Source organism: Rana temporaria, chromosome 5 (assembly GCF_905171775.1).
Source record: "Rana temporaria chromosome 5, aRanTem1.1, whole genome shotgun sequence".
NCBI lineage: Eukaryota > Metazoa > Chordata > Amphibia > Anura > Ranidae > Rana > Rana temporaria.
Window position 1 is genome coordinate 363,345,253 of NC_053493.1, and position 26,798 is coordinate 363,372,050.

General features: G+C 42.5%; 1 protein-coding gene across 1 annotated transcript in view; it reads left to right on the forward strand.

The window, feature by feature from the left end:
• The window catches only part of LAPTM4B (lysosomal protein transmembrane 4 beta), a 163,058-nt gene that overhangs the window by 95,687 nt on the left and 40,573 nt on the right, over positions 1 to 26,798 (forward strand). Inside the window, exons 2-4 of the mRNA XM_040354753.1 lie at positions 1,376 to 1,487; positions 9,210 to 9,283; positions 10,468 to 10,590. Coding sequence (XP_040210687.1) covers positions 1,376 to 1,487; positions 9,210 to 9,283; positions 10,468 to 10,590 — 309 coding nt within the window. The remainder of the gene's footprint in view (positions 1 to 1,375; positions 1,488 to 9,209; positions 9,284 to 10,467; positions 10,591 to 26,798) is intronic.

Below are 26,798 nucleotides of genomic sequence, written 5' to 3' on the forward strand. Positions count from 1 at the left end.
TGCTATCAATTGTCGCCACTGTGCCCACATCAATTGTCGCCACTGTGCCCACATCAATTGTCGCCACTGTGCCCACATCAATTGTCGCCACTGTGCCCACATCAATTGTCGCCACTGTGCCCACATCAATTGTCGCCACTGTACCCACATCAATTGTCGCCACTGTACCCACATCAATTGTAGCCACTGTGCCCACATCAATTTCCCCCACTGTACCCACATCAATTGTAGCCACTGTGCCCACATCAATTTCCCCCACTGTGCCCACATCAATTGTCCCCACTGTGCCCACATCAATTGTCCCCACTGTGCCCACATCAATTGTCCCCACTGTGCCCACATCAATTGTCCCCACTGTGCCCACATCAATTGTCCCCACTGTGCCCACATCAATTGTCGCCACTGTACCCACATCAATTGTCGCCACTGTACCCACATCAATTGTAGCCACTGTGCCCACATCAATTTCCCCCACTGTACCCACATCAATTGTAGCCACTGTGCCCACATCAATTGTCCCCACTGTGCCCACATCAATTGTCCCCACTGTGCCCACATCAATTGTCCCCACTGTGCCCACATCAATTGTCCCCACTGTGCCCACATCAATTGTAGCCACTGTGCCCACATCAATTGTCGCCACTGTGCCCTATAAAACGCTGCCAGTCAGATCAGATTGCCCCCCCCCCCTGCCCGGCACTTACCTTTCTGGGGTTCGCCATCCTCCTTCCACGGTCCCTCGATGTCTTCTGCCGCCCTTGATGACGCTTCAGCCAATCAGGTTACTGATAACCAGAATCAGTGAACTTGAATTGGCTGAGACGGCCGTCAGTCTTATCCAAGGGACGTAGCCCCCCTACGTTCCCTGTATAAGACATCCGGGAGCCGAAGGGCTGTACTTGGAAAGCCTATCAGAGCCGCTGGCACTTCCGCACAGCCAACTAGCTGCCGTTATTCAGATAGCCGGCGCCCCTATGTCTGGTTATCTGAATAGAGCAACGGCAGCTGGCCACAATAACATACACTCATGCAATGCATGATTGGAGTGTATGTTATTTGCTCGGCGCTGCAGAATGACATTTTAAAAGCCTTAAAGGGCCCGTTTTTTTTTTATGACTAGAGGAGGGGGGGGGCTGCACCCGGACGCCCCCTATGGACGGGCCGCCACTGACTGACACCAATGATGAGGCACCATTTCTCATACTAACACCAATAATGGGGCACTATCCCCCCCTCCCCCTCCAAAGTCTGTATAAACCATTAACTGGCCCTTCTTTTAGAACCACTATTATAGCCTGTTAAACCTAATGCATATGATGAAGTAGATCTGCATAGGACACAGCTTGATATTCCCGTTATTCTTTCTTTTTTACAGATAATAAATTCATTGGTCCTTCTTATACTGCTGAGTGCCCTCGCTGATCCAGACCTCTATCACCTTTCAAGCAATGACTTGAGGAATGAATTTTATTATATGGATGAGGCCAGTAAGTATATAAAGATTATTTTAACAAAGACAGCTTGCCACTTTTCTGTACTTAGACAACTAAATATCACATTTTTTTTCCCGCAAATTTTTTCCAAGAGAATATTTCTGGTGTCAACAGCTCCATCTAGTGGGCAAAATGTGGTATAGTTTTCTCATTGAGGTACCGTGTTTCAGAAAACATTACCACATATTGGTCACTAGATGGAGTTGACGATACAAGCATTAATCTCTTTTTTTTAAATTATGCCGTTATGCCGTTGTTTCCATTTTGAGATCTTCCCATCATTTCCTGCTCAGATACCCGTTAACTAGACAGGAAGTTTTGAGTTTTTACCATGTGTTTGACACCAACCAAATAGACAGAAAATTAGGAGATGACTCTCAAATGGGGACAAACAGCAATAAAACATTGACAGAGCTTCTAGCCCTTCCACATCTTATGAAAAAAGTGGTCAGGCAATAGGCTTTAAAAGATAGGTTCACTTTGATATAAAAATTCTCCATCTCACCTGTGACGGACTGCTTGGCACCCCTCTTGGTCAGTATACAGCTTCCTCCACTCTGGAACTAGAAACCAGGTATTATAGCTGAGCATCCAAGAACTAGACGACACTAGATTAGGTGCAAACTGGAACTGATTTTATTGTAAATTCACACAGAACATATACCATGCAAGATCAGGTAAGAGTTTTATCACATTATGGTAAACAGCAATATCAGTACATCTGATGAACAGCGAACATAAACCTATAAACATTCTACAAAGGTAAGGTGGACACAATATTAATCTCCAAGAGATGAGCAGACAGACAGAAACAATAAGTGACTCAATTAACAATGGGAATTCACACCTAGGAGGCACACAATGGGGAAATGATACCATAGGAGAAAGACACCTTCGTAAACAGATTATAGCAGGAGACCCCAGCATCACGTTGCTTTGATCTAATTATTTTAACATCTGCTCTGTGTCTAGGATGGGGGTTGAAGCAGTCAATGCTGATTTGGTTATAGTGGCCCCAAATCTATATCCGGGTCCTTCAGTGATCGGAGTCTGTGTGTTTCGAGGAGACATGGACTTGAATCTGAAGTAAAATTACTGCCAATAGTTTGCGCAGAACTTTACAATTTATATATACACACAATTTATATATATTTATATACAATAAAAAAAAAAAAAACACAAAAATAAAAATGCATGCTAACAAAAGCACCATGCATTTTGGTGCAGCGGCATTAAAAAAAAAAAAAAAAAAAAGGCCCATGCACTTTTTTGCTATTGAGGGGTGGCAGGCAGTTCATTCTCAAATTAATAGGCTGTTCTGCAGCAAGGCACATACTCTGATGCATCGCATAGATGTGAAGTTGAGCCTTTAAAACACAGTCAAAAACCACAGCAGTGGTAGCTGATAATATTGGAAGTGGGATATGTGCAGCGCTAATGGAGAGGACAAAATCTAATAAACAGGTTTTGTAAAAGGAGATCAAAATATAGGCAAGTAAAACATGGTATCACACGATGACTACTTGAAATTAGCAAAAAATACTGAGTGCGTGAACAACCAGATGAAAATAACCAATAATAGTCCAAAGTAGACCTCAGATGAACATAGGAGTCTATTGAAAGACTGTATGGAGCAACAGATGACTACTTTAAAAGTGACAGGAATTGCTGAATGCGTGAGCACCCAGATGGGAATGACTAGTGTTAGTCCAAAGTGAACCTCAGCTGATCACAGAAGTCCACTGAAAGACTGCACACAATATCAAATGGATAGTCTATTCAACCATGTGGTGGATATTAGCAGATCTTCAAATTGATTGGAATAAGGGGAGACATAGGTGTGAAGACAATCCTAGATAGATAAATTGGACACTCTTACCATGTGGCGTGGACCCAAGTACCTTTTGGTCTGAGTCAATCGAGCAGAGGTAAGAATGTTGATGCGACCAGCTCTCCCGTCAGCGTCTCCCTTGGTGCTTAGTAGCTCCTCCAATCGCCGATCTGGATGGAATCCTCCACAGTTGTTGACTTCCAGCAGCTCATTAGTGTGTACTGAGGTGACAAAAGTTACTCCTCCACAGCTTCAGGGCGTATAAAAGGCATGCAAGAAAGAAAAAAAAGCCTCCACATGGCGTAGATCAGATTGACCAAAAAAGGGTTTATTAAAAACAGGAACCAAACAAAAAAAAAAAAAAAAAAAAAGGAGATAAAATAGTAAGCATCCTGCAATGGTTACACATGGTGATCACAAGAAAAAAGGGCGCAGTATCGGCAGCAAGCGTAGAACCCTATGCATTTCATCCTATAGGACTTCTACAGGTCAAAAGTAAAAGGGCGCAGTATCGGCAGCAATCGTAGAACCCTATGCATTTTGTCCTATAGGACTTCTACAGGGGTAGAAGGTTTACCCCTGTAGAAGTCCTATCGGACGAAATGCATAGGGTTCTACGCTTGCTGACGATACTGCGCCCTTTTACTTGTGATCACCCTGTGTAACCATTGCTGGATGCTTACTATTTTATCTACTTTTTATTTATTTTTTTGTTGTTTGGTTCCTGTTTTTAATAAACCCTTTTTTGGTCAATCTGAGTGGAGGCTTTTTTTGCTTTCTTGCATGCCTTATGCTTTATGAGGGGTAAACTTACGCCGGACATACGCCTTATGTAAACGGCGTAGCTAAATCCGACCGGCGCAAGTACGTTTCTGAATCAGCGTATCTTGCTCATTTGCATATTCGACGCGTAAATCAACGGAAGCGCCCCTAGCGGCCAGCGTAAATATGCACCTAAGATACGACGGCGTAGGAGACTTACGTCGGTCGTATTAAGCCAAAATTCAGGCGTAACTTGTTTTAGGAATACCGCGCATAGATACGACGGCGCATCTTTTAACTTACGTGGCTTATCAATAGATACGCCGGCGTAAAACGTTTCTGAATCTGGGCCATAGTGTATTTTATTGTACACCATTTGACCAACAAATTTGTTTTACATTTTTACAAGACCATGCATAGCAAATGTTGGCAAAAGCTTTAAAAACATTCATGCTAAATTTGGTAAGCTAAATGCCACAACACACAAAATGATAGGAATTTTTACAAGAGAAAGTGTCAATCAAGCCTCAAATAAATACAACTGTATGACTGTCCGTACAAAGTTAAAAGGAAAATAATACAAAATGTGTTACAACATCCCCAACATTTGGATACAACATATTGTCTGAAATATTCGACGCATAAGATCATACACACCCGCTGGCAGTTTTGTGTAAATATGATAAGTCGCCCCCCTTTGAAATTTTCCACATCAACCAAATCTGTCAATTTTTGTTTTGTAACCAGAGCGTGAAGAATGGCAGCTACAGATGTTTGATCGCCATACGAAACATTGCCATTTACTTTTCTCCTTGTTTTGTTGCAACTAAGTGCCCGAATCGTACATATAAAACATCTCATGACACTGGTTAGTTACTCAACTCAGTTAAGAGAAAGACAATAAAATTGACAATTTAATATTGATTTGTTACTCTGCAAAAGGTTTGTAGTTTATTGTGTCCCCTTCTTCCGCTAATCTTTTTATTGGTGTCAGTCTTGCGCTAGCTAAACACGCATAGATTTCTCTTGTAAAGCCTGAGGGCTGAACAAGAGGAATCTAATTGAGTCCTCCATCTACTCTAAACTGCATGGATGAACAAAATCTCCCCTGCCACTTACTGTATAGCCAGCAGTGTTGTATTGAATACAGTCACTGTTTGGCCCACACAGTTTTCCAAGGAACATTTCCAATTTTTCAATTGAGGTTTGTCAAGCTCACAGCGCCAACCATGCCTCAGATTTCAGCCAATTCAGCATGATTCAGAAGAAATGTAAACAGTGTATGGCAGGCTTTAATTAAGACCTAAGGGAAGGGATACCCCACAATGTGCACAAGGGACATTTAAGGCAACTATTAAACAAATAATATAATAATGTAGGCATTTTTAGCTAGATTCACATAGAGTTAGGTCGGCGTATCAGTAGATACGCCGACCTAACTCTGAATCTGCGCCGACCTAAGTTTAAGTGTATTCTCAAACAGAGATACACTTAAACCTATCTAAGATACGACGGCTTGCGCCGTCCTATCTTAGGGTGCAATATTTAGGCTGGCCGCTAGGTGGCGCTTCCATTGCGGTCGGCAGAGAATATGTAAATCACTAGATACGCCTATTCACGAACGTACGCCCGGCCGACGCAGTACAGATACGCCATTTCCGTAAGAGATAGGCCGCCTAAAGATAAACATGCCCCCTAGGTGGCGTAGCCAATGTTAAAGTATAGCCGCCTTTCCCGCTTCGAAAATTTTACGTCGTTTGCGTAAGTCGTCCGTGAATAGGGATTTACGTCGTTTACGTCCACGTCGAAATCAATAGGACCGTGCGGCGTACTTAGCCGCAATGCACACTGGGAAATGTAGGCTGGCGGCGCATGCGCCGCTCCAAAAAAACGTTAATCACGTCAGGTCAAAGCAAATTATCATAAAACACACCCCCTCAGCCTATTTTGAATTAGGCGCGATTGCGCCCGCCGCATTTACGCTACGCCGCCGTAAGTTAGGAGGCAAGTACTTTGAGAATACAGTACTTGCCTCTCTGACTTAAGGCGGCGTAGCGTAAATACGCTACGCCGCCTTAAAGTTGCACGGGGCTACCTGAATCTAGCTATAAATTTGCAGTATTAAAAAATGGTGCATACACCATATGGTAGAATTATAAAAACAAATAGCAGAGTTGAATCAGATGAAGATATTCTCCTGATACTGTGCCCGATGAGTTTCAGGATCTGTGAGGAGTCCTTTTTTCAGGGGCATTCCATAAGGAGATTAACAATTTATCATACTCTGTAATAAAATATAACATAGAAATAAAATCATAAACCAAAAAATAAGAGAATGGGAGCATTGTGGGAGATGAGTTTGAAAAGACATACCGTTCCAATAGGGTCTGCACTTTGACTGCCAACGGGCAAAAGGAAGAAGATGGTTGTATGATTGTTCAGACATACTCTAATATCTCTGAGGAAACCCAGAAGAGGATGGACCCGAAGCTCCCCTCGTCTCACCCAATAACTAAGAGCAGGGATATACAATTAGTGGACCTCCAGCTTTTACAGAACTACAAGTCCCATGAGGCATAGCAAGACTCTGGCAGCCACAAGCATGACACCCAGAGGCAGAGGCATGATGGGAATTGTAGTTTTGCAACAGCTGGAGGTCCGCTAATTGCTTATCCCTGCAGTAGAGGATGGGCCCGAAGCTCCCCTCGTCTCACCCAATAACTTAGAGCAGGGATATACAATTGGCGGACCTCCAGCTTTTACAGAACTACAAGTCCCATGAGGCATAGCAAGACTCTGGCAGCCACAAGCATGACACCCAGAGGCAGAGGCATGATGGGAATTGTAGTTTTGCAACAGCTGGAGGTCCGCTAATTGCTTATCCCTGCAGTAGAGGATGGGCCCGAAGCTCCCCTCGTCTCACCCAATAACTTAGAGCAGGGATATACAATTGGCGGACCTCCAGCTTTTACAGAACTACAAGTCCCATGAGGCATAGCAAGACTCTGGCAGCCACAAGCATGACACCCAGAGGCAGAGGCATATGATAGGAGTTCCGCTAATTGCATAGCCCTGGCTTAGAGGATCCAAGCTTTTGATCATGTAGGTGGTTAAAAAGTAGAGGAGGAATTTCAATTGATAGTCTACCTCAAGGGTGCTATCAGTTTTCTTGGGGATATGTCCATATATCACAGGGGATCAGAAGGGTTTCTGGGGAAAAGTGTATAAACACCATAAATGGCCTTTAATATAGTTTATAATGGTATCTTAGTTGCTATATGATAGTAGATGTACATGTACGCCATGCCTATATTCCAAAAATACACCCCCAGTGGTATTATTTCTAGTAAGGACTCTTTAGAGGGGAGAGGATGCAAATCATATCCCACTTGTCACAGAGGGTGGTGAGTTTATTTCCACATGGTATATATGCAACGCTGTATCTTGGCCTAGACCAACAAGGCCCAGGCCTAGGGCAGCACTTTGCAGGGGGGCAGCATGAAAAGAGTCCCCACCAGCTTGCGCTACACTTTTAGTGCAGCGCCAGTCTTATGAGGTAGACTGGCCCGCAAGACAAATCAGTATGGCGCCCCCATAAAGCGGCTACACTGCTGCCAGTATGATAGGGATGGCGCAGACACAAGGGAAACTGACACTATCACCTATACCTGGCAGGTAGGTAGTAGGACTCTCCTGCAATCCTTTGCTTGTGTTATATTGGAATCTTAATTTTATTTCTGTTGATTGCTTATGAGAAAAATAAACAGATGGATTTATTTGTTCCTGCCCCCAATCCTTCCTTTGCTCACTGCCTGAACCACATACCTTCATCACTGTGCTATAGCTTTTCTGCTGCACCACTGGCATGGTTATATCCTCTTAGTCCTCCAAAAATTAAGAAGAAATGTGTGCTTAAAGTAGATAGATATATAGGCAGCACTTTTTTTTCATTTGGATAGAGTAAGGGTTGGTTATAGCCCCTGTTAATTATTTTTTTCGTCATCCATTAATTTCCTTTCATTTCCTGCCCCATAGCCAAACAGGAAGTGAGAGGAAATCTCTGCAGATTAAGGGAATCCCTTCCCCCCTAAGGCCCTCAGAACTAGTGTCCCCACTGGAAAATTTCAGGGCAGGTCTTAAACAGGAAGGGGTGTGACCCTGACAGGAAGGGGTGGGTCATATTTAAATTAAGGGTTGCCTGAGGTTAGTCAGGCCTAGGGCAGCACAAAACCAAAATACACCACTGCACATATGTATGCATTTGCCTGGAATGGAGTCACAAAGTACCATAGCCCATTAAGCATTAGAGTGCAACAGCACAACACGTCACCCCCTGCATAGCATATAATGACCAGAGACAGACCACCATATCCTCCCTTTTTCCACCAACTGAATGTCCAAAAGTCCTCCCTTTCACATTTGTAAACTGAGCTATATAGGCACAGGATATACAATGGAACCTTGGTGTACGAGTAATGCAGTTAACAAGCGTTTTAAATAACAAGCAAATTTTTTTTTATTCTGACTTGGTTTGCAAGTGTTGTCTCGCAACACAAGCAGAATTCAAGGGTGTGCAGTACTGCATTTGGCCAGAGGTGCAGGGGGCGCCGGTGACACTTGGAACGGTTCGGTGAAATACTCAGAATCACTCCGTTCCCGAGAGTTTCCGAACTTTTCCAAGGGTTTCCGAGATCAGCCGAGCTGTCTCAGAGTATTTTCGAGGCTCTCCAGCACCCCCCTACCTCTGGCCACATGCGGTATTGCATGCCATAGAAGTCAATGCGGAACTAATTATCTTTGTTTCCATTGACTTCTATGGGGAAACTTGCTTTGATATGCGAGTGCTTTGGATTACGAACATTCTCCTGGAATGGATTATGCTCATAATCCAAGGTTCCACTGTCCTCCAGATATGAGCAGGCTCGGGTGTGATTCCAGGAACCGCAGGATGGCAGCGTGTATGGTACTCCAATTTGAATCCACTAACCAATACCTAATGTCTGTGATATCTGCCCCATAGTCACCCACCTTAAAGGGATTGTAAAGGCAGAAGACTTTGTAATCTGCACTGTGTCCTTGTTGTCGTATGTCTAACTTTATGTTTTTTTCCTTTTTTTATTTAGACATGTGCATTGCTACTTCAGTATCACTCCTAATGATTTTAATCTGTGCAATGGCGACATACGGTGCCTACAAGGTAAACATTGCAAATTTTTCGTACTAGTTTGAGGAAATGCAAAATCTGCTATAAGCTAATGGCTTATTTTAGGTTTTTAGTTTGATCCATATTATTACAACTCAGCTTGAAAATTTTCATTTAATGAGTTAAATATTTTGGAAACAATTTTGATTGAATGTTTTGTGTTTATCGAAAAAATAACGAAATGATTTATCTTTGACTGATTTTTTTTACATCTAAAAAACCTACCATTTTTGCAGGGATGTGTAAACTTTTTCTTTCCACTGTATATTGCACTGTACAGTACTGAGGTGCAATGGCTGCATTTGTTTTTTGTTTTTTTAATTATAAAAGTTCTCAGCAACTACAGAAAATACCCGTTGCTCTTGCCAGAAATGCAATCTCCTTATAACTTCCTGTTAGCTGCAACAAATAATATCTTCCTTCCTAGCTATCTTCTGTAACCACTTGAAAACCATGTAACATTCATTTTTTTTTTTATGCTAAAAATTACATAGAACCCCAAACATTATATATATTATATATATATATATATATATATATATATATATATATATATATATATATATATATAATTTAAAGCAGAGGCCTTAGAGAATATAGTGGTGGGATTTGCATTTTTTTTATGTCACAGCGGTTTTTCAAACACAATTTTGGGGAAAAATTATTGAATATTTTGAATTTTAATGCAAAAAAACACAATACATAACCCAATGTTTTTGTAAAACATAAAAGATGATGTTATACCGAGTAAATAGATACCAAACATGTCATGCTTTAGATTTTGTGCACGCCCGTGCAACAGCGACAAATGACATAAATGTTACTTTACTATTGTTTTATTTTTTATTGAAAAAAAGTATATTTTTACCCAAACAAAATGCGCTTGTAAGATACAGTGTGACAAAAAGTATTGCAATGACCACCATTTTATTCTCTAGGGTGTTAGAAAAAAATGTATAATGTTTGGGGGTTCGAAGTAATTTTCTAGTAAAAAAATGTTTTTAACTTGTAAACAACACATCTGAAAAAGAGTCTCGGTCCTTAAAGTATATTTGATTTCTAATATTGCTTAGTCATCTGCAATTTTGCACTTGAAAATAAAAACTGCCATAGATGGACAATAGTTCCTTTTTTACACTTTTGTACCTTTTAACTTTCTTTTGTTTCTCTCTCCTTAGCAACATGCTGCTTGGATTATCCCATTTTTTTGCTACCAGATTTTTGACTTTGCTCTGAACTCCCTGGTTGCTGTCAGTGTGCTTGTCTATCCCAACACAATTCAGGACTATCTGCAGCAGCTGGTAAGCAAAAAAAATAAACTTTGTTCATAGCTTTATATATTATTAGATACTGTAGGGGTGATCTGTGGGGTGAGCAAATACTGTACAGAGGGTGAGGGGAAATGTTCCAATGGGAACACCTGTCTTGGTGCCAATGGTGGAATTTTCTGTGGTCTAGACCAACATTCTACCCATCCCAAAATGGTATCCTTCACCAGGTGAATCACCAACATAAAGAAAGGCTTACTTTATGTTGGTGATTCACGGTTCACCTGATGAAGGATACCATTTGAAGTTCACAGCACCCAGCACTTTATTCAGCATATGTTTCAAGGAATTGGACTTATTACTTTATTTTGCTGACATTTTTTGGGACTTCACCATCCATCCACATTTACAGTTGTATTCAAAATTATTCACCCCCCACTGAAATTGATTGTTTTGGCCAGTTTGACATTGATTTTGATCATTCAGTCATCCTGCTTACAATTAAATCAAAGAGGCACGTGTAGGTCAGACAAATATAACATAACATTTATAATGAAATAACCACAAATGTCTTTTCTGTGCTCACATCATTATCAGTTTTATTCAACCCCCAATTGACATTCAATCTTAGTACTTAGTACAACATCCTTTTACAGTTATAACAGCTTTTAAACTTGAAGCATAGCTTGACAGCGATCTACGGGTATCTTCGCTCATTCGTCATGAGTTCAGTCACATTCTTAGGCTTGCGCACTGCAACTGCTTTCTTTAAGTCCCACCAGAGGTTCTCAATCGGAATTTAAGTCTGGTGACTGCGATGGCCACTCCAAAATGTTCCAGCCTTTAATCTGCAACCATGCTCTAGTGGACTTGGAGGTATGCTTGGGATCATTGTCCTGTTGAAAGGTCCAACGTCTCCCAAGCCTCAGGTTTGTAACGGACTGCATCACATTGTTATCCACTATCTCCTGGTACTGAAGAGAATTCATGGTACCTTGCACACGCTGAAGCTTCCCTGTACCTGCAGAAGCAAAACAGCCCCAAAGCATGATTGACCCCCCGCCATGCTTCACAGTAGGCAAGGTGTTCTTTTCATCATAGGCCTTATTCTTCCTCCTCCAAACATAGCGTTGATCCATGGGCCCAAACACTTCTAATTTTGTTTCATCAGTCCACAGAACACAATCCCAAAACTTCTGTGGTTTGTCCACATGATTTTTGCATACTGCAGTCGACTCTTCTTATTCTTTGGAGACAGCAAGGGGGTGCGCCTGGGAGTTCTGTCACGGAGGCCTTCATTACGCAGTGTGCGCTGTATTGTCTGAGCAGAAACTTCAGTACCCACATCTGACAAATCTTTTCTCAGTTCCTCAGCAGTCACAAGGGGACTTTTCTCCACTCTACGCTTCAGGTAGCGCACATCAGTCGAAGTCAGCATCTTCTTTCTGCCACGACCAGGTAGCGTTTCAACAGTGCCCTTTGCCTTGAATTTGCGAATGATGCTTCCTATGGTGTCTCTTGGTATGTTTAACATCTTTGCAATCTTCTTATAGCCATTGCCCTTCCTGTGAAGAGTAATCACCTCTTCTCTTGTCTTCCTGGACCATTCCCTTGACTTCACCATGTTTGTAACCACACCAGTAAATGTCTAGAAGGAGCTGAGTATCACAGTCATTTTAAAGCTGCCTGATTGGTGCTTATTAGGCTTTATTGTTGCTCCCTGACATCCACAGGTGTTTTCAATACCTGATTGAAAACACTTCAATGAACCTCTGTTCTTCAGAGTGGTAGTCTTTAAGGGGTTGAGTAATTGTGTAAATGAAGAATTCACAAAATAAACATTTACTACTGTATTACAAAACCAATTGATGTCATTTTAGTTGCATATGGTTCTTTAAGCATTGGGGGGTTGAATAATTTTGAACACAACTGTATATTATGTTAGCGCAATTTACTTTGTATCCTATGTTTGTTTATGTGTATATTTCTCACATTTCTTGTTGCTGCTTATCTGTTTGCATCCTGACATTATTGTCGGGATGCATCCAAAGCCAGGAGCAACTCTGTAAAGTCAGCCGACAGCGGGGTTTAGCTCCCTCTCGGTTGATTCTGAGTCACAGGTGCACTCCTGTGACCCAGTGGTCATACTTCTCTTTTAAACAAAATCTTTATTGCCCATTCAGTCATTTAAAATATGAAGCTTTAATTATCTAGAATACATTGTGATTCTGTTTTAAAGTCATGTTTGGTATAAGGTGACAACGCTCTGTCCTTGTCTCCAAATTGTGCTCCTGTAGTGTCACATTGTCCCATGCACCCAGCTATGCCGACACACATTGCCGAGGCATATTTCAACATTGTCCCTATCAGGAGGCTGGTCCAAATCAATATTGTAAAGCTGCTGGAGCGCGTACATTTAGTCAGGAAGTGGCTAAATAAGGCTGCAGGAGACCAGCAACACTGAGATGCAAAAATGTATGCAAAAAAAAAAAAAGAACTGCATTATATTTCAAAAATGCTTTTTTTTGTTTCCTTTACATCAATTTAATCTAAACCTTATTTCAAGGTAATTGTTTTTGCTTAGCGTCTCGTTTTATTAAGGTTCCTCTTCATTCTCTACACCAATGAACTTAGTTTGCCCAAATATAGGTTAACTAAATTGACAAAGGATGCCTTATGGGTGACTCCTTTACCACTTAAGACCCGGACCATTATGCAGGTAAAGGACCTGGCCCCTTTTTGCGATTCGGCACTGCGTCGCTTTAACTGACATTTGCGCGGTCGTGCGACGTGGCTACCAAACCATCTACAATGTAGGTAATGTCTATGTTCCTCTGTGCTTGTTGTCATGAATAAAATCCAATTCTTGGCCCAGTATATCAGATGAGATTTATTGAGACCGTGAATCAAATTCACTGCAGCAAAGGTGTCATTTGTGACCAAGCATCATGGGGTCAGATGTAGCACTACTGAGATGATTACTTAACCTTGAAGCATGCCTCCGTGACTTGACATGAGGTTAAAGCACAATGTTGTATCTCAGTGGCTGTGACAAATAGTAAAGCTTCCCAGTGCTACAGGGTCACAAGAATCAGATTTCATAGCTATTTTGGTAATGAGTTTTTGTTTAATTCAATTACATATGGATCTGAGCCAGAAATCTCTTCTGCAGTGTCTGGTTGTCATAAATTGTATTGGTTGGGTTTTAAGGCTCTTGCCAAAAAGTAACCAACTACCCAATGTTCTTCCTGGAAAACAGAACAAGTTATTGGTGATGAGCTGAACTGGATGTGTCACAAAGTGTTTTCCTATAGAGGACATCTGGCCCTGTTTTCTCTACCTGCACATCTCTGCCCCTACGTGACAATAGACGTTCATGTGATCTATTGAGGCAGAATGATATTCAACTATTTTACTAATGCTCAGCATGCAGAATCCTATTCTTTCTAATGGTCCTTCCTTTTATACTCGCTCGTCTTACGAATTACATCCTATGCTCTAAACGTAGGGCTCAAAAAAGTACATGAGCTTTCCTTTTGAGTGTATTCAAGCATTTTTGCCCCATAGACTTCAATGGGTGCATCTGTAAACGTGCAGCACATGTGTTTGCACACATTTTTGTGCACTGTTTTACACCTGATACTACTCTCCTCCTCTAGAATTATTATTATTATTATTATACAGGATTTATATAGCGCCAACTTTACATCAGGGAACACAGTACAGTCTAGGGTGACCACGTGTCCCGGATTGCCCGGGACAGTCCCGCATTTTGCAGGTACCTTTATGCCAGGACAATTCAGTGTCCCGGAATAAAACTGACACAGCCACCCCCTGGGCCAATCTGATGGCCCCAAAAAAGGCCGCCACATCACCACTTTACTCACTGACATTACTTGTCCTGGCCGGGGATGCCTGGAGGAGCACAATCCCCGCCCCCTGCTTGTGATTGGAGAAATCATAAATCCCACCTCTTGTTTCCAATGATTTTTGGGAAGGAGGGTGTCCCTGAATGGTCATTTGGAAATGTGGTCACCCTAGTACAGTCACAATAAAAATCAATACAGGAGGGATCAGAGGGCCCTGCTCGTTCGAGCTTACAATCTAGAATTGCTCTCCTCCCCTTGCCCAGCCCAAGAAAAAAACACCTGAAGCTTGATACATGAGCAAAAACACTTATGCCGCGTACACACGACCATTTTTAGGGTTGTAATTTTTTTTTTTGTTATGTCATTAAAAACGATCGTGTGTGGGCTCCAGAGCATTTTTCACAATGTAAAAAATGGGCATTAAAAAAAAATTTCACGAGGTTTTTAACATTGTCGTTTTTAACGTCATAAAAAATGGTCGTGTGTGGGCTTTAACGACTTAAAAAAAACTGCGCATGCTCAGAAGCAAGTTATGAGACGAGAGCGCTCGTTCTGGTAAAACTACCATTCATAATGGAGTAAGTACATTCATCACGCTGTAACAGACTGAAAAGCGCGAATCGTCTTTTACTAACACTAAATTAGCAAAAGGAGCCCCAAGGGTGGCGCCATCCGAATGGAACTTCCCCTTTATAGTGCCGTTGTACGTGTTGTACGTCACCACGCTTTGCTAGAGCATTTTTTTTTTCATGATCGTGTGTAGGCAAGACCGTTTTAGGGTTGAAAAAAACGTTGTTTTTTCTAGACCATTAAAAATGAATTTTTTTACAACCCGAAAAACGGTCGCGTGTACGCGGCATTACACAAAACTTGTAAAAATGCCCATAAAATGTCCCAAAAAAAGGCTTCACAATTACTAGGGATACATTCTTATCAGGTTTGAATGAAGGCTTATGCCCCGTACACACGATCTGAATTTCCATTGGGTTAACTCAGACGGATTTTTCGGACAGAATTCCATTCAAGCTGTCACACCAAATTCCGACCGTCCAAAAAGTGGTGACGTACAACACCACGACGAGCCGAGAAAAATGAAGTTTAATGCTTCCGAGCATGCGTCGACTTGATTCTGAGCATGCATGTTTTTTTTCTCCATCGGAGTTCCATACAGATGAATGGAATTTCCGATTTTTTTCATTGGAAAAAAAGAGAACATGTTCTCTTTCTAAGTCTGTCGGAATTTCCGATGGGGCACACACACGGTCAGAATATCCGATAAAAAAATTCCGTCTGACTTTTTCCATCTGAAATTCCGATTGTGTGTACAAGGCATTAGAAATAGAACCCTCCACTAAATTGGGAGTGCGAGCTTTGCTGAGAGGAAGGATCTAGCTCTGACTATACAAGTTGAAATCTCTATTAAAATGTACCTATGAAAGGCACATTAGCCAGAGTGATAAAAGGACAATAGGCCACCCTACTGGAACTGAAGCACTGTAGTATAAATTGGGACAGATTTCATCACAGTGGCTGGATCTTCTGGAGAAGCTTTGTGCCATTAGGCTCCAACCTAGTTGCACACACGCTGATTCTGATGCCGCGTACACACCATCACTTTATGTGATGAAAAAAAAAAGACATTTTTAAAAACGTCAATTTAAATGACCGTGTGTGGGGGAAAACGTTGTTTTATGTCTTGTGAAAAACGACAAAAAAAAATTGAAGCATGCTTCAATTTTATGTGTCGTTTTTCAAAACGTCGTTTTTTGTTTCCCAGAAATTGACCGTGTGTAGTAAAAAACGACGTTTTTAAACCCACGCATGCCCAGAAGCTAGTTCTGAAGCGAACTTCAATGGAAAAGAGTGGTGAACGTAACCTCGCTTTGCTAGAGCATTGTGAAAAAAACTATGGTGTGTAGGCAAAATCGTCTTTGAAAATTGAAGTTTCAAAAACGTCGTTTTTTACTTCACAGAAAATTACGTTTTTTTTCATCACATAAAGTGATGGTGTGTACGGGGCATGACAGTTAAGGGCCTCTCACGCAACTGAAGATCAATTATCCAGAGAATTTATTTTGCAGGTGTGTGAATGGTGCTTCCCTACAATGGTAGTCATTGAAGAAGTGCCCCTTACTTCAGGGATCGGTAAAGAAATACCCAAATTTATTGGTGGTCAATAAAGAGTTGCTCCGTTACATTGGTGGTCATGGGAAATTGCCCCTTATATTGATTGTCAGTAGAGGAGCGTCCCCTTACATTGATGGTCAGTAGAGAGTCACCCCATTGCATTGGTGGTTACTTAGAGAAGTGTCTCTTTGTTTTGGTGGTCAGAGAAGAAGTGTACCCTCACATTAGTGGTGAGTGGAGAATCATACCATTACATTGGCAGACAGTGGAGAACGTCTCCTCTTACAATGGTGGCCAGTATAATGCTCACTTACATTGGTAGTCATGGGGGAAGTGTTCCTTACCTTGTTTGTCAGTAGGGAAATGTCTTCTTAGATTGGTCAGTAAAGTGGCATTGCCCTTGCAATGGTGGTTAGTAGAAAATCACCCCCTTGCATTGATGGCCAGTAGAGAATTGCCCCATTACATTGGTGACGAGTAGAGAATTGCCCCATTACATTGGTGACGAATAGAGAGGTGTCCCATTACATTGGTGGTCAGTGAAGAGGTGTACTCTTTCATTAGCTGTCAGTGGAGACTCACCTTATTACATTGATGTGAGTACACCTATACATTGGTGGTCCATGGGGAAGTGTAGCCTTAGGCCGCATACACACGATCGGTGAAACCGCTGAGAACGGTCTGATGGACCGTTTTCATCGGTCCAAACCGATCGTGTGTGGGCGCCATCGGTTATTTATCCAAAGGTTAAAAAAAGCAATCTTGTTTTAAATTTAACCGATGGATACCTAACCGATAGAAAAAAAATGATCGTTTGTAGGCATGTCCATCGGTTAAAAATCCACGCATGCTCAGAATCAAGTCGACGCATGCTTGGAAGCATTGAACTTCATTTTTTTCAGCACGTCGTTGTGTTTTACATCACCGCATTCTGACACGATCGTTTTTTTAATGGATGGTGTGTAGGCACGACTGACCATCAGTCAGCTTCATCGGTTAACCGATGAAAACGGTCCATCAAACCGTTTTCATCGGATGGACAGATCGTGTGTACAGGGCTTTACACTGGTGGTCAGTGGACAAGTATACCCTTATATTTGTGATCAGTGGAGACTTGCCCCATTATGATGGTAGTAAAGGGAGAAGTTCACCCTTAGGCCCCCGTACAGACGAGCGGACTGTCCGCTGAAACCGGTCCGCCGGACCATTTTCAGCGGACATGTTTGCTCGGAGATTTCGGTCTGATGGTTGTACACACCATCAAACCGAAATGTGCGCAGACAGACAGCGCAGTGACGTGGCCGCGCCGTCGCCGCGACGATGACGCGGCGACGTGCGCGACCCTGGATGGTCAATGCTTCCACGCATGCGTCAAATCACTTTGACGCATGCGAGGGATGGTGGCCGATCGGACATGTCCGGTGAGTCTGTACAGACGACCGAACATGTCCGACGGACATGGTTCCAGCGGACATGTTTCTTAGCATGCTAAGAAACATTTGTCCGCTGGAAACCTGTCCGATCCGCCGGACATTTGTCCGGTCGGCCGTACAGACAACCGAACATGTCTGCTGAACATGTTCGGTCGTGTGTACGAGGCCTTACAATGGGAGTCAGTGAAGAAATGTACCCTTACATTGGTGATAATTGGAGAATCACCCCATTACATTGCTGTTTCTGTGGTGAAGTGTCCCCTTACATTGGTGATAATTGGAGAATCACCCCATTACATTGCTGTTTCTGTGGTGAAGTGTCCCCTTACATTGGTGGTCTAGTGCCACATTACATTGCAGCCCAATTTAGTGCTCTCCTAATTTGGTGGTCGGTATAGTGCCCCCATACAATAAAAATTACACCAAACTGACTAGGATAATTAATAATGTATGCTTTCATCGTTTCAGAATATATTTTAAAAAAATGTTTTGGATATAGAAATGTCTCAGTTTTTCAGTTATGACCAACTAAGTGGCCATACATGGTTCAAAATTTGCAACTAAAGGAACAAGTTTAAGGATTGGTTTCTGAAGTTTAGTAAAGCAATAAATATATATAAAAATATAAAACGTTAAATCAGTCAAAATTCTACAAGTACGTCAAAAACAGGTCCTTGAATTGTTCCACCCTTTGGTACCAACATGGAACAAGTACCTAGGTATTAGTCATACGATGAAGGAACTTATAGACATATATGGCTATAAGAGAATGACAGAACACAGCGCCTTTCAGCAGGAGTCATTTGACCGATTGTAAAATCAACAACTCCAATCAACAAAGTAAAGTAAGTCAGCAAACTGCTAATTTTGTCTAGAAAGCCACAGCAACTATGCAAACTGTTTACCTCAATCAAAGTTCTATAAATATCCAAAACAACCACATGTGTAAGAGAGGCCAGAGAGGGTGGCATCTAAACCATGGAACACCTACCCTACATTTTTACCATTTAGGATTCCGATTAATGGGCATTCAGAAACAATAGCGAATATAGGGCTTTAGCTGGTTTACCAAGTTAAACATGATATTCAGAAGAAAGGATGTGTCCTGAGTATATTTAAAGCCTCATACACACGATCAGACTTCCGTGGATTTTTGTCCGAGGGGCTTTGGCCGTGAACTTGTTCTGCATACAGACGGCAGAACTTTTTCAGCCAACATTCACAAAACTATGTGTTTTTTTCAGCTCTTTACCAACACCCCTTGGGCAACTTCTGCTATTGTTGACTGATGTTTAGCATTGGTTCAGAGCATGCGTGTTTGTACTTTGGATTTTAGTCCAACAGATTTGTGTACACATAATCGGATAATCCGACAGAACACATTTGTTGTCGGACAATATGAGAGCATGAACACCCAACATTTGTTGTCGGAAATTCCGACAACAATTGTCCAATGGAGCATACAGACGGTCGGGTTATCCCACAAAACACGGCCATCGGACAATTGTTGTCGGAATATCCGATCGTGTGAAATTACATGCCTCACTGTGAAATTATTACATGCCTCACTGTGCCATTGCCGACCTCACTGTACCATTCCATTCCCTGCCTCGACGATCTCCCTACCTTCTCCTGTTTGCAGAGTATGTCAGACGGCGGCCATCCATTATTCAAAAGCCACGCCTCCTGCTCAGGCTGTTCCGTGATAGGCGGAACACTAATTTTCCCAGCAGAGCCTCTGTTCAGTGTTCCACCTATCACGGATGTCCTCTCGTCCGAGGCCGAGGCTGATGATGAGAAAGCATCCGTGATAGGTGGAACACTGAACAGAGGCTCTGCTGGGAAAATTTGTGTTTCGCCTATCACGGAACAGTCTGAGGAGGAGGCGCGGCTTTTGAATAATGGATGGCCGCCGTCTGACACACAGGTACCCGGCGTATAAGACGACCCCCGACTTTTGGGGCATTATTTTAGATGCAAAAGGTCGTCTTATACGCCGGAAAATACAGTACTACAGTATTAAAAAGTAAAATTTTATATTCACATTTAATACTAAAAACTGCAAAAAAAAATTAAAAAGTATATCCAGATATAATTACTTGATGTACACTTTGTATACAGAAGATCTGATGTAACAACATATTTACATATAAGGATAAACAGGTAATATCCTAGCTCTTGACTCGTTTCATGAAGTTCAATTCTTCAGGAGATATATCCTTGCATATATTCTCGTTTGAATGCATGCTGTTGACTATATTATATTAATGACATGGTTTCCCTCTAGATATCCTTATGAATATTATCTCCTGAAGAAGTGAATGTTGCGTCATGAAACGCGTCAAGAAAAAATTTGGACTTTTAAATACTTTAGTTGTTTTGTTTTTTGGCGTAGCTTTCCTAAAGTCCCATGGGCATCCTTTGTATATGAATGCCGTCTTGAATCATCTGTCCTTTGGGGGTTCTCTGCTGGTGATGTGGGGCTTAATGCAGCCTCTGAGCCTGTCATAGGCACTCTTAAATTGTGGCAGCTTTTCCCGTCCTTCTGGTCCCCCCCATTCATAGAAGCTGTATCATAGCTTCCATCATTGATAATCTCTCTATGAATGGAGGACGGCGTATGGTTGAAAGGTCCACCTTCTCCTTCTCTTTATAGAGAATTATTTATTGACAGAAGCTATAGTAAAGCTTCTATAAATGGAAGGGGGCATGGCATAAATGGCGGGCAGTTTAATGAGTGCCTATGAGAGATCCAGCGGCTGTTTTAGGCCCACGGCACTGACGCATTATCGCTAGGGGGGGTATGGGGGACAGAAGAGAGCCAGCACAGGGAGCACCACATTAAATGGAGGAACCCATGAGTAAGTCGCGTGCCTGTGAGGAGCGTAGGGAGGAGCCTGCCTGTGAGGAGCGTAGGGAGGAGCCTGCGATCGAATCCGAGTGCATCGGATCGAGCTGAGGAAACAGCATACTGAGTGGCGTTTTCATGCTTTACTGAAAGCGGGGATTCTGCCTGTATCATCTGATCACAGCGGTGGAGGGCTGGATTAGCATTCAGATTGAAGAGAGTGATTTTTTCCCTGCATGGAATCCTGCTAATCACTGTGCACTATTTAAGGACATATTAGTAATTCACAGTTTATGGAGTGTTCTCCCTGATTAGTTTTCTTTGTACGTTTTATCACCTTTTAAGTTAATATTAGCGCATCTATATTTTATATGTTTCACTGTTTGGATTCGGTATCACTCAAGATAGCAGCTATATTATTTGTTTTTTTATTTAGGTGCACGTGGAATTGATTATTTAATTAGCGCTGTAGTATATTTTTCACATTAAATGTAGCTACCATTCCTTGTGCTAAAAAAAAAAAAGCGAAACTTAGGCTTAGTTCATTTTTTATTTTTGACTTAAGTGTCCCATTATTGCTACAATTTATAGCGCAGTGACATAATTGGGTCACATGACTACACAGGGAGTTCCAGGGTGTGTCTCAGACATACTGTACTTTGGCAGAATGAGATATTTATTTGGACCCCTTTACACTATAAAAAAAACATTGCCAGTTTTTTCCTCTTGCAGACATTGAACTGGGTGTTTTTTATGTGCCTCTGAGAAGTTTAGAAATTCTAGATGAATATGATTTTGTTTGTCTCACCAGCTGTCTGTGTCTGATCCCATTCCCACTTTGCTAATGAATTGTCCTCCAAAATCTTAGAAAGAGCATCTGCAGCTTGCACTTTGTTGGCCAATATGAAGTAATGGTTTCATTAGACGGTTTATGCTGGTGAAGCAACTGGATAGTCTTGGCTGTCCCTCTACACAAGTGCTGGCACCATTCCGCACTCTAATAACATAATTGGAGGGGGAATATTACTGCTTAGCTTGCAGAGTCACAGAGGAAACACTATAGACTTAATAAAAACCGATCCACACATTGCACGTTCTTTGATTTGTAGTCAAGCACACAGTGAAAGCTGTGTAGGGATTTTCAGGCTGTAGTGCCCTGTTAATGCCAGGGGAAGTGTCTTAAGCTGCCCATATACACTTAGGGTTCCATGTATGAAACATTCACTGTGCCGATAACTTAGGCATACTGTATATACCATATTGTTTGTAACATGATTATTTCCTATGATTGTCAGCTCCATCTAGTGGCTATAATGCAGTATTTTGTTAATGAGTTCTTTCAGAAAAATACCACATAATGCATTTGATCGCTTGAAGGCCAAGTTGACATTGTTCATGATAAATTTACGTTTGTCTGCGATTCTTCATGACAGATTGGCCTTCTTTGAGAAAATCTGGGATCCCTGGATAAAATATCTTCTGGATTCTTCTTGAGAGGGAGCAAAACCTATGTTCTGGCAGTAGAGGGTGCACTTAATTTCCTCTTTTCTTTTCTTCACCTGTTTTTCTACTTCTTCTTTCCATTCTCTTCATCTGTTCACTTTTGTTTTGTTGGTTTTCTCCATTGCATGTACTACATCGTACTTAAGGCTCCATTCACATCTTGGCGACAAAACGCCCGACGCCGGACGATCGTGCCGCTGGAGGGGAGAATTCCCATTGCTGTCTATGAGATGGTTCACATCTCATAGACGCCGTACGCCTGCCGCCTGAAAACAAGTCCCGGACCCTTTTTTTCAGGCGGCATTGGCGTTCGGCCATAGAAAGCAATGGGAAAGATTTGTTAAAAAAAAAAGTTACACGAAAAGTTCACACCTCGGCGACAAGTTACGCGGCGTTACTTGTCGCCGAGGTGTGAATGCAGCCTAAGCTGACAGGTGTTGCGCAGTGTGATGTAGAAGAAAATTTGTCCTATAAAGCTGGCATGATGCTCACTCCAGCAGGGGAAGTAGATTTGCCCCTCCTTTCTCCTGGATGGGGAAGATCAGGTTTACGCCATGGTAAATATCTATTGATGTAGTCCATGTGCGATCTGCAATCAGCGAGTCAATCCCGACCCCTTACCACGTGATCAGCTGTCAGCCAATGACAGATGATCATGTGAGTTGTAAACAGAGCCTGTAACTGGCAATTTTTTTTCCTTACACTGATAACGTGAGGAGAAAAAAAATTGCCAATCACCGGCGGCTGTCAGAGGGACATCAGTCCCGATGAAGGAGAGCAGCCACCTGCTCATCTGTGCCACCTCCCAGTGCATAACAGTGCTGCCTACCAGTGCCTACAGTTCTGCCCACAGTGCCACCCATCAGTGCCCACAGTGCCACCCATCAGAGCCCACAGTGCCACCTATCAGTGTCACCAATCAGTGTCACCTACCAGTGCCACCCATCAGTGGCCACTACCAGTGCTCATCAGTGTTACCTACCAGTGCCCATCAGTGTCACCTACCAGTGCCCATCAATTTTCCATCTTTTTTTGTTTGTTTAGCAAAAAATAAAAACCCCAGTAGTGATTAAATACCACCAAAAGACAGCTCTATTTGTATGAAAAAAAATGATAAAAATGTAATTTGGGTACAACGTTGTATGACCGCGCTATTGTCATTCAATATTGAGTTGGTCCACCCTTTGCAGCTATAACAGGTTCAACTCTTCTGGGAAGGCTGTCCACAAGGTTTAGGAGTGTGTATATGGGAATGTTTGACCATTCTTCCAGAAGCACAATTGTGAGATGCATTGATATTGACCTGGGTGCAATCCATGAGAAAAAGTTCATAGAATATGTAGTAGGCAATAAATGCACTCAATGGAATTTTCCAACACGATTTAATCAATCTCAACATTTCAGTGGGAGAGAAAGAGAAAGGCGGGCTGTGCCCTACCAAAATACTGACATTGATTAAACTACGTTGTAAAATTCCTTCTGATGGAAGTCCCATTGTGTACTCTCCCCTAGGTCTCATTTGGAAACGCAAAGAAATTTGAGCACCCATTAATGCACCCAATATCTTAAAGCGGGGGTTCGCCCTATAAAAAATTTCTAACACTACATCCAGTCCAGTTCTGCAAATAAAATTACACTGACCGTTTTTTTTTTTTCGCCGTAGATAGCGTTTATCGTTAGAATTCACCGCGGCTTCCCGGTAGGGAATCCCGCGGGAGTGGGCGTTCCTATTGACATGCCAATTGATTGACATGCTAAACGACGGCGCACACAGCGCGTCACGACTTCCCGAAAGAAGCTCGGGTCGGCTCGGCTCGGCTCTATTCGGCGCACCGGCACCGGCGCCCAATAGAGCCGAGCCGACCCGAGCTTCTTTCGGGAAGTCGTGACGCGCTGTATGCTCCGTCGTTTAGCATGTCAATCAATTGGCATGTCAATAGGAATGCCCACTCCCGCGGGATTCTCTGCCCGGAAGCCGCAGTGAAATCTAACGGCACATTTTTTATGCATTTGCAGTTCATTACATTCTGTTTTTTTTTTTACTGTATGGATATTTGTATTATCATCTTGGCTAGTAACACTTTCTTAATTCATCTCAAACGCACTGTAAATGCCATAGGGGCATTTGTGATGTGTTTGCACTGTGTTTGTGCATTTAGATTGACATCAATGGAAATGTTTTAGGAGTGTCAAACCCAGACACGTCTGGTCAATTTTGACACCATAGGATGCTAACACAACCATGTGAACCACACTGGGCGCTGCAATGCACACAATTTTAAACTTAGCCTTCCTCTATCCAGACTGACAAAAAGGTTTTGTCTATAGTTCTTCTTTAGTGCTACTCTCCTAGTTGTTTGCTAGTATAGGTAGGTTGTAGGTACATTTAGTTATTTTTGGCCTCTGCTGTAGCTGAATTTTGGTCTATTCTGGGCTCTGCAGCTGCAGGCTTGCCTGTCTCCCCCCTATCTTTCCAGAAAGCACTGGAACATAGTGGTAGGAGAGAGTAGGGCCTCAGCTGGCCCTGTATAGAGCCTCAGCCAATCCCTAGTCAGGAGAGTGACCAACAGGGGGCTGAGAGGAGTATAAAGGGTACTGACCAGAGAGTAGCAGGGTCTTTTTCTTGCTGGAGAGTGACCCAGCCTTGAAATACTATTAGACCTTCCAGGGCTCTGAGAAGCTGCCAAAAAAGTCTGGATAATTCTGGCTCACCACGAAGCTGAAGGATCACTCCCAAGTCGCAGGTTCAACCAGGCAACATCCAAACAGGATCTTATCAGGAGGCTCATGGTGTAGTGTCAGCTGAAACTGGAAGGAGGCATCCAGATAGCCAGTGACACAGTGAGTAGGCCTGAAAGAAAATCTGGGAAGAGGGACTGTTGCTAGTGTGTCCTTTTTGCTAGAGGCACTGTTCCAGGGTTATACCCATGGTGGGAGCCCCCTGTGCTGAATTGTTTGCTATTTCCTTCATAGAAGACCTTTTTCTACTAGAGTTAACCCATAGCTCCCAACTGTCCATGATTTCGAAGGACTGTCCCTGATTTGGAGCAATGTCCCGCTGTCCCTCTTTCCTCCTCAATTGTCGCTCATTTTGGTCTAATCTGTATAGATGTATATATAGATGTATATAAAATGCACGTTTTATCTTTCAAAAAGTTTTTCCCGGTGCTAAACCTTTCATCCAAATTCTAAATTGCTGCATTTGTAAATTTTAAAAGCCAATATAAAGGAATAGTAGTTGTAAAAAGTGGTAAAAAAAAGCCCTTGTGGATTTAATTATTCTTTTTTTTCCCAGTAAAGTCTCCTTTAAGGCCCCTGGCAGGGGGCATGTCCTATGCCTACATACATTTGCTAGTAGGTGTCCCTCGTTACCATCCCACATGTTGGGAGGTATGGTTAACCATTTGCTAGATAGTGTCCTCCTTCAAGTTTGTTAGTTCTGGTTATCCCAAGGCTTTTCAAAACCCCTATCCGAGTTCTACAAAACAAAGTAAAAACCACAAAAAAAACACACAGCTGTCAAAAATCGGCTTGTAGGCAGGCTGCCTACAGTGTGTTAGTTAGGTAGTTGGCTGGTCCAGGCTGGGGAAGGGGTTAACATTTTGCACCTCAGTTCCCAGGTTTTTGGGCCCTGCCTTTCCGCTCTGTACCAAAAATATAGGGGGAAATGCGGGTTTTCGGGAGTCACGTTGGTCGGTCGGCCCGCTCTAGGAGATGATGTGATGCCTATGCAACGTTGTGCCCAGCAGTCCATTAGAAGTCACCAGGAGTCCGGAGAATTACCAAGCCTTGGGGGAATGCCGGCAATGGACTACCTTCTTATTGAGGTATGCCTGGACAGTCTAGTTTAGTTAGAGAGGGACATGTTGCACTGGAAATGCACCTGTTGGACTTTCTCACAAATGTTCAAGTAAAGTTGCATCAACTATTTAAAGCCTGGTCTGAAGTCATTCAAAGGGGTGCATAATGATTTCTGGTGTATGAGAGAACAGGGTCAGTAAAGCACATGATGGAAAGGAAGTAAGCCACTATGGAAGGTTAACTCGGCAAAGACTAGTCAGAGGAGGAAAGCATTTGCTATGGGTAACCAGAACTAGCGTAAGGTACATTGCAGCCAGTCGTGAAAGCCTGGTATAGGTGGCAAGTCCTCTTGTAGCGAGGTGGTCATTGATCTGGCTACCCCCCTAGTGGTCAGCTTCCCAAAGCAACCGGGATCAATCCCACAATACAGAGACCTTCTGCGCCTGGCCGTGTAGTACAGGAAAGAAGGAGTTAACAGGTGCACGCATTAGGTCCGTGCTAGTGAACAGTGGGATGCAATTCTGTTACTTGGGATTGAGGTGGCAGGGGTAAGCTGGACTAGTTGAGAGGGCATGGGCTTGGCAGTATACCTCCAAAATGTAGTATATAGCAAGAGAAATGTGTGCACTGACCTGGGAAGCACTTTACAGAGGGACTTTG